Below are 9,723 nucleotides of genomic sequence, written 5' to 3'. Positions count from 1 at the left end.
CACCTTTCCCCACGCATATTCTAGCTGTCGATATATAGAAAGCAGAGTTTTTACTAAATATCACCTGATAGGATTAAACTATAGCCTAAATTCAACCTTGGTTTACATTATAGCCCCTACTATTTTATTTAGTTTTCTACAAAATGAGTTCCCTGATAGTCGTCGTCATCATGCCCGAGCATGTAATCCTACTGTTGTTAAATTGTAATCTTGTGTATTCTTCGTTTTATATGTTACCGTTTTGTGCGAACACGACCCAGGGTTTGACAATACGAATTTATTACCGTATTTCTTGTTATCTAATAAAAACGTTAAGATTTTGTAACTTTGAATGACACATGTGCCATTCGTTGAACGAAAAACATCGTTAAATAGGCCTGAAGAGACATCGTTCTCGAAAGATAAAATCTGTGCATAATTGTTTGTACCGCCGTTAAGTTATTGCGTCGACGGAGTTACACATGCATTGATGCCGCACAGTGTGTGTATTTCGGATAGGATAGAGCCTATAAATTATTAACATAATGATTGAAACTTCGTAATTTGATTAAACTAACTGATATACGGTAAGTATTTCCACATTTTCGATACCACCGATTCGTTTGTTAATGTATTTAAAAGCTAGAATCGGGCCGATAATATTGCATGATATGAGGCCCTTAATATACCGTATATCATGGCAAAACTATGCCTACCGGAGATAGTACAGGCTTTACATTTGGCAAAATGTTCGTTAACTCTACGGTCAGATTCTAAGTATCGAAGAGTATGTGGTGACTGTCTAGTTGTCTGCGACATACATACATACACACGCACGTTCAACCACCGTTCACCGTTGCATACGGTACTGTAGGCTATATATAATAGGCCTATACATACGGATTATACTGCATCCATAAAAAATATAGGCCTATGTATAAAGGATATACCTACATCAGGGCTTCCGTGTGTAAATTTTCGCTCGCTCAGGTTTCTTCATCTTTACAGCGCACAAGGGTATGAGAAGGAATTTATTTTCTCCAGTTTACCTTTTCCCCCACCCCCAAGTTGCTCGGCTAGATACCGGTAACTCCTATTATTTTGTTCACCCTATCCATTCGAATAGCAACTAAACTGATATAGGACCTCGTCGACCCCACACCATGTCTCTCCCAACTCCCTCCAAGCATTATTATCCCTTTCCCTATCCATTTCATCCACGCTATAGCACCGCCACTGATATTTTTGTTTAAAAGACTGTCCTACTTTTTGTTTAAAAGTTTGTTTACAACATATATGTGACGGTCTAACTGTCGAGTGTGAACATAGAGCAAAGAACTTCGCTCTGGTGTGAATTAAAAGAAAATAAAAAAAGAAAATAAAAATTGTTGACGATACCGTGTGGTATTCTCAGAATTATACCAGTCATCGTCCTTGTCGGTGGGAATCCATATCGAATTGATATGGCAACGAAGCGCGTGGCAACACAGGCGCACACCTGCAGAGGAAGCTCAACGAAACCTTTATTCCTTATTTATAAAACCTCAATTCTATTGACATCAATTATAGATGATAGGTACTTGAAACTTGTTATGTTTTTAAGCTATTGGTTTTTTAAGGCTGCCTTGTCACCTGGGTGTCCTTCAATTCGATGTCAATGAATAAATGACTAAATAAACAAAGGAGAAACAACTCATCGCCTTTTAGATGTCCGACTCATAAACACAGCTTTTGGGGTCTTCAAAAGTAACTGTAGCCTTTAATATGGCCTTCTTTCAAATTGTTTCATGCATTTGTACTGATTGAAGGTATTAATACCCTAAACAGGATCTACTGCCTCTTAAACCGAAAATAGCCGAAATGTGTGAATTTCGAGGTCGAGGGGCGTTACAGAAGTTAGGAGCAGTTGAATAAAGTTGTACAGCCATTCAGATTTTTACGAAGGTATTGTTTGCCCTGGTTTGCCGTTGCCTTTCTACATCTACATTCGAAACAACTACCAATTATAGTTCATCGGTGACCGATCATAGTGAGTGGCATTGCGAAAGGTCTTATAGAACAATTGACTAATGGGGCACGGACATTGCCAAAATTCGTTCTTTTATTCCGAATTGGTATTAAACACGAGGTAAGCAACTCACAAAACAGGCTTATCATAAACGAGGCAGTAAATGAACAGGGAATGTCAGTAAACACCATTTGTCTTAATGCTTTTCCCGAATCATTCTTGAGTATCCTGTCGCGTATAAAGGCATGTCCGTTCTGCAAGGCCAACATGATCGAGTAATGATTGAATTGCACACCCACGAGACATTCTTAATTCTCTTGTAGAATCACATTTTAAAAAAGCAATCAACATGACCTTGTAGACATGTCGATATTTACTTGTAAACGACATAACTTTGAAAACATATTATCATCTTTTGCTTAACGAGGGCAGATATTTGGTACTATTCTTCTGATACAACTACCTTTATAACACAATAGGTCTAAACCTAACCGTGCGTGTGGCACGCAATTTGGAATTACATCTGCAGTAATTTTACAAGCTTTTGGCTCGTTGCCTTCGAAATTCAAATGTGTGGATCAATGAGAAAAAAAATCGTCATCATAATCAATACACCAGGCCCTAACCAGGATTCCTGAAGGGTCCCTGAGAGATGGAGGTGGGGAGGGGAAGACTTTTGTAGTTTTGTAGAATACGTAGCTACTGGAGCTAAGCATCTTGCATGCAAATGTTAATATTCATCAATTTGACGCAGAAGAAGAGTTGTTTCGTTTATCAGAGGTGGGGCTGCAGTTCAAACGACCTACAGAACCTCGTTGCGGGCTTATACGAGTGTCTTCAATAAAGGAAATATTTTTTTTTTTTTTTTTTTTTTTTTGCGCATTTCTCTTGTGTCGTGTTTGTATACACGTATTTCCAGTTGATAATAAAAGCGGAATACATAAGGACAGTGCCAATCAGGATCATGAAAAACAGCATTAGGCCTATTTATTTTGTGAAAGAATGTTAGGCATACACCGTACCGTACTTTGCGTTCAATAAAGCATAACCTGGAATGTACTGCACAATTTATACTGTAAACTGATATTTGTACAATTCTATAGTAAATGATGGTTATCTTAATCTGTCGCCTTTCAAATTTTGGCGTCATAATAATAATAATAATAATAATGATCTTTAATTGTATTGACGCGTTCCGTTACACCTGATGTAAGGCATCAATATTGAAGTCTGGCAAAATCCAATTTTAAATTAGTGTGTTTTTCCTTCTTTTGCACCAAAATATATTGTATTGTTATTCGTGTTTTCATAGTGACCCCTTATTGTTACTGTTATTACTAAACTTGTATTAAAAAAAAAACAAAAAACGGTTGTTTGTGGAATGCATTGCGGCCTGTAGCAAATTTGGCTTCAAGCAAGCAATATTTGACAGTTAAGCTGGGAAGAAGAAGAATCATTTAAGTCTATTACTATAATAGGGCCGGTATTTCAAGGCGCACATAGCGAAATTCCTCCTAGTAGTGTATCTAAGGGACAGGGTGTTGAAATGGGGCTGATGGGGAGGGGACGATGGTGAACTGTAAGGGCTCGATGATATAGAAGGGGCGCTATCTGGTAAAATAAGGTGGTATTGAGGTGGTTTTTAACTACTTTAGCTTAGTTTTTGCCTTTAAAGATTTCCAGTGGGAAGCGGGGTGGGGTCTCGAGCTTTTAGTCAGAGGGCGTGTATAAGGCGTGCGGTCTGCTTTGCTTTGGCATCAGTTGAAATGACGTACCCAGGAAATTTATTATGCCACATTAACGGCGGTTTCTGTAGGAAAATGTAAGGTAAAAAGAAAGTATTTGATATTATGGATAGATCACACGATTGATTTCAAATTATTCAAGTTGTAGGAAAATGTAAGGTAAAAAGAAAGTATTTGATAATGGATACCGTAGATCACACGATTGATTTTAAATTATTCAAGTCCATTACCCATGCTTATGAGTAATTTGATTTTCGAAATAATTTATGGTAGGCCTAATAAACTAATATAACCAAACGCCATATCATTTACCGTTGATTAGCGGACGGAAGCAATGACGACGATGAACAAATGGAGCATGAAAGGCACGTGTTTAGACGAACCTAGCATCTGTGCAGAATCACCTGAACTTGGTCTGAACCCTGTTCGCTTTTATCAGTGGCGTATCTTTCGAGTATTTCCCTCCCCCGTAAACTGTTAGCATACACACAGGCACTCCATCCAGTGGGGGAGGGATGATAGGTCCCTGTCGGGGAGAGCACCCCACCCGTCGGGGAGAAAAACCGCGATTTGTCGTTGAGAGAAAAAAGTTACATGTATTTTCTACATGTTAGTGACCTCTAAAATCTATTCCAATAAGCCTTTGAAACCCCTAAATTGTCAAAGGTTTCTGGGGCTTCGCCCCTGGACCACTTTCGGAGTATTTTTAGCAACGCCCGACCACGACCACTTTGATCTCGTCGGGTACATCACCCCCCCCCCATCCCCCCCCCCCCCCCACCGACCATCGGAACCGTGGCGCCACTCCTGAAATTGGCAGAGCAAAACATATACTCATGGATGCAAAACATATACTCATGGATGGTGGTAGTTCAAAATCCCTTCATCCCAATCACCCTAATTCTCGCCCTCCTCCTCCCCATATTAATACACGGTTCGCTTTTTACCGTAGCATGCACGAGTATTTCTCCTCTGTATAAAATGTTTGTGATCCCAGGTGCTCTCCTTATTGAAATTTGACTAAGCAATATAAAAATACACTCATGTTATAGTTAAAAATCTGCTCATGGCAAATCATCTTACCTCCTCAGCTAATTCGCCCCTAACTTAATCCTCACCCCACCCACACAAAGACACACTTAATTCTCACCCTCCATCCTCATGTCGCACTCCTAGATACTATATTGACTTGCATTACAGTATATCATTTCTCTCAAGCAAATAGGCCTAAATATTGCCATATGTAAACATTATTGTATACCGTAGTTTCATTCACGGAAATTAATTGAACCCATAACTCTAGAATAGAAGGTAACTACTTTAACCTCAGCCGCACTATTGAATGTAAATTATTCTAAAGGATGTTAATCAAAGCTACACCCAATTGAGAAAAAGAAAACCCCAAAATTATTTTTAAACACTCCGATTTGCTTATACAATTAGTTATCGTTATCATTTACCAGTAGGAAACTTGGGCCAATTAATATGTAATTATTTCTATATGAATCCACATATGGCATTAATTTTGATTGTTTATTGTGCATTTTTAACTTTCGAAACTTAATGTCATAATGCTGTGATCGTTTCAGCTGTGGAGTTAACACAAATAAACGCTCGATACCGTATGGCTTCTAATACGAATAGATTATGCAATTGGTGAACGTGTTTATAGGCTGAGATTATAGGATTATGGAAAGTGTGTATTTTACCCAAGAGGTATATCCGATACATTATATGCATCATCATAAGTGTCAGATATACCTAAAATATACAAAACATTATTCACTTGATTCTCCAAGTAGATAAAATTTGTAAACAATGATTCCGGTACACTGTTCATTAATTGTTTTATTCTTTGAATTGCAGCAATATCTGGTGCACTTTCTTTGTAATATCGGATCATTGGTAATGTTTTAAATATTCAGTTTCAGTTCTCTGTCGTGTATATTCCCGATGTTCTAAAGCAATCGCATAAAAAGACTCTCGTACGGCCCTATTTCTATATGTAGGTCTACTTCCGTAACATTGCTTAAGCATTACCTAATTTAGACTTAAAGAAAGGGTGTGACACAGTGGTGGCTCCAACTTACTGGAGCTTCGGACATGGTGGGGTTCAGGGGAATGGCTTATGGCCAAATTTGTGCTTTTAGACCACATTAGAGATTGGCAATCACAAAATACTAATTTTGGATAGGTAAATTAATATTTTTAATTTGACGTACTTGTCGTGGCGTCGACAAGGGTCCATGCCTTTCGAAGAAGGGGTTGGCATGCCTTTCGAAGAAGGGGTTGGCATGCCTTTCGAAGAAGGGGTTGGCATGCCTTTCGAAGAAGGGTTGGGGAGGCAGATTATTCCTGACATCGCTGCAGCGGCGCCATCAATATCCTGACGTACGGTACGGTACCTTATCGTATCCCTTGGTATGGGTTGGAATCCCAATTTACCTAAATATAATCAGCCAATAATCTCCGAAAATTAACTTCAATTCGAAGGGAATTAAACTACCTCCCAAAACTGAAAAAATGCAATTCATTTTGGCCTGTTTAAGTCTTTGGGCTTGAACCTATTTATGATCCGTGGTTTGGTTACAGATTTTCTCTGTTCGGACGCATGGACCAGAAACGACTGGTTATTGTAAGCTTGAGTGTTACATTGCCTATCGTATTGCACTTATAGAAAAAGAGGGCGGAGAAACTGCTGAATAGACAGCGTCATCCAATAATATCGATCAACGTAGTGTGATCGCACGCTTGATCAACGCACATAACTTTTTGAGTAGACGACAATTGCAAAGCTACCTTCACCGAGCGCACGAAACGTGCATTCTGCTAAACGTCATATAGGCCTATGGTGAGAAAATTGCACTCGTTTGATAACCAACTTTTGGAGTTATGAGCGTTTTTTAGGGTTTAATACTTCCGGAAATACGATATTATATTCCATCGTATTTGAATTCCTGTCCGATTATAATGGATTAGTATTTTGTGCTAATATGCGTGACAGTTTTTGAATCGAGATCACAAAAGTAGCGGAAAAAACCTCAGAATATCATGAATTTTCAGCTGTGAATGTTTAATAGGGAATAAGTTACAAGGAAATGATTGATGTCTTATTAGGCTATCGTTCTAAATTTTCAATCAATAATCGTTTTCGTAACAATGTTGACGGGGATATTATTAGCGAATCGCTCTGTTTTTGTGGCCTTGCAGAAAGGTATTCAATTTAATTAAGATCAGCGAATGAACACATACATAATTAAAAAAGCGTAATCCTGTTGATATCACCGACTGATCTGCGACTTGGAGAAGACTACCAAAATAAGTTTGGTACATAGTTTCTGGAACGTGAGAAATCTTCTACCTAGTCATATTTGCTGACCACTCGTGGTTTTCTTTCTTTACAGTGTCAAGACAAAACCAACTAAAGTGGCATTTTGCAAAAAGTATATGCCCTACACACATCGTATAGGCCTTAAAGATGTGGCCGTCAACTTGATATCACAAACGTACTTTTCCCCCACAAAAGGTAAGTATACGTATTTCTTTTACAAGACAACGCTGCATTCTTACAGTATGTTTGTAGCTTGTTTTTAAAATGAACGGCCATAAGACATGAATATGCAATTGCTACACAAAAAAAATAAATAAATAAAAGGAAGTCAACGCTCCAGAAGTACCGGGTTGGTGTCCGGCGGAGGATAGTTTTCCACCAAAGTTTTAACTGCTGTTTATTTTGTTGTACTGTGATGGTTACTTTTGTTGTTGTTATTGTAATATGTGTTTGCAGGACCATATTGTAAAACAGCGGTAAGATCTCGCCTGTATATGTTATCCTGCCTAAAGATGTTTTAAATAAAATAAATAAAAAAAAAAAATAGATGAACATTTTACGAAAATAGAACTTTCGTAACCTTAACAAATAATCCGGATACGCCTATTTTAATAATTTGATTAGAAATAAGGAAACTTATCAAGTCTGTCTAGTCTACAATTATGAATAGCTCTGCATAATAAATCCATGTCTTTTTAAATAAATGCCTTAATTTCATGTCCTAATAATCATGTGCAGGGATAGAGAACTGTTCATACTGTAATAACGCAATTTGTCAATTTCAGTTTTGCTGCACCTCTATAACGTTGTCGAAAAATCTACTTGCATTAACGGCCATTCAGTTAATATAATTGCTTGGTCACATGAAAAGATTGACGTGTCCAGAATTTCTATCAGGTATATTACTTTTACAAGATACTGTACAAGAAAATTTTTTCTGATATCTTGTGGAGAAAATATGGTGTCGTATGATTTGGAAAATTGTAACATACGGTAATTTTGAAAGGCAATTTCCTCTTCTGGCATTGCTAATCCCGAGGAGTTGTGTACAGTAGTAACTATTGATAACGTTCTGAAATCAATTTTAGATAAACATGCTCCAATTCGTTTCTAAAGTAACGTTGAACACATCACAGTCATGTGTGAATAATGACATTCTCGTTGCCCATCGTCGTGTAACAGAAGCAACTTAGAAAGTCGGATCTTATTTCTTTGTCGTTATTCACGCCAGCAATTAAAGTTAACAAGTTAATCATAACCCGGCCGCATTCTCATCTTTTATCCCCATTTTCTTCATATAATAATGTAGTGATAATAATATCAGCAATGATGATGATAATAGTAATGATGATGGTGATAATATTATATTATATTATATTATATTTCCGTATATTATATTATATTATATTATATTATATTATATTATAATAGTAAAACAATTATTCCGGGATTTACATTCGATTAATAAATATTAAACGTGTTTTTTTCACATGGTCCATAATTCCTAAACGGGTTTAAGCTCCATTAAAAAAAATATATGATAAAATATTATTTTGACTCGAATAAAAATTTGTCTTTACAGAATTGAGAAAGATAGTGAAACACGCTACGTTACTCTAACTGAAGAGGATCGTCACAATGCCAGATTTTGAAAACATGGACGCCACGTCTCCAATCAAAATCAAAATTCAAGAATTTGCTAAAAACTTTGATTCATTTGATCCTCCCGCAAGGGCGCCCGTAATAAAGGTAACAACAGATCTATTAGAGGTTATACACGAAGACAGAGAGAGTGAAATGACGAGGCTAAAGTTTGTCGCGAAAAAACTAAATCTTGCAACCAGAAGACCATCATATATGAAATGGCTTGAAGACTTGAAAAAACCAGCTCTTGCTGATTTGAATAAAGAAGGTGAAGTAAGAAACGAAAATAAAGACTATGGAGAAAGGAAACGAGAAGTTGAGGAGGGAATATCGTGGCTAAGAAGTGAATTGGTACGTTTATGTGTTTTAACTTCTTTTTCTTTATTATTTATTTCAGACCGACCCTTCCCACAGATGTAGGATATACCGGTAATATACCGTACCAGTATTCCTTTTACCTAGAACAATAATCTCAATTTCTACCCTTCCAAACCTTGAGCACTTTAAATCTGGAATTCAACCTTAATTAGGAGTTATTACAAGCAAACACACTAATGCACCCTCATGGCGTCATGATCGTTGATCGTCCGTCGTTGTCATGTCCAACAATGAAGATGAAGATGGAAGTTACATTTATTACGTTACAACACAATGATGTGATAGTCATGTTAAGGAGTTAAATTGCGTATTGTATATGACTCAAACCTGAGACCTTTCACACGAATGTCATATGATATAACTTCTAGACCACGAAGGCTTCTGTGGTGCCAGTAGCGACTGAAAACCCTATTTATTCATACTTGGGATTAGCGCTAATCTTCACATGAACGAGATGGTCAGCGATCTAAATTTTCAGCCAAGCAATAAAAACGGCAAAATTGCACCTCGAAAGAGGTACCTTTAATACTTTTATAATGGGATATTGGTAACACACAGAAACAACAAGCCGGATAATGCATGAATAAAAATCTGTGAGGCAATTAATTTCACACTGTATGCGTGCGACTACAAAACGA

The 9,723-nt window shown here is 37.3% G+C and overlaps 1 protein-coding gene across 5 annotated transcripts in view; it reads left to right on the top strand.

Annotated features, from left to right (window-relative positions):
- The first annotated feature begins 419 nt into the window (after positions 1-419).
- The window catches only part of LOC117120712 (protein FAM167A-like), an 11,945-nt gene continuing 2,641 nt past the window's right edge, over positions 420-9,723 (top strand). Inside the window, exons 1-4 of one of the 5 annotated variants that reach the window (XM_033265765.1) lie at positions 6,467-6,583; positions 7,137-7,258; positions 7,849-7,960; positions 8,646-9,058. In XM_033265765.1, coding sequence (XP_033121656.1) covers positions 8,702-9,058 — 357 coding nt within the window. In that variant the 5' untranslated portion in view covers positions 6,467-6,583; positions 7,137-7,258; positions 7,849-7,960; positions 8,646-8,701. The other 4 variants (XM_033265763.1, XM_033265764.1, XM_033265762.1 and 1 more) reach the window with 4 other exon arrangements.

This window comes from Anneissia japonica, unplaced genomic scaffold (assembly GCF_011630105.1).
Source record: "Anneissia japonica isolate Jap-2015-1 unplaced genomic scaffold, ASM1163010v1 scaffold287790_len634930_cov199, whole genome shotgun sequence".
Lineage (NCBI taxonomy): Eukaryota > Metazoa > Echinodermata > Crinoidea > Comatulida > Comatulidae > Anneissia > Anneissia japonica.
Note: the sequence above shows the minus strand (reverse complement) of the source record. Positions and strands in the feature narration are given on the sequence as shown.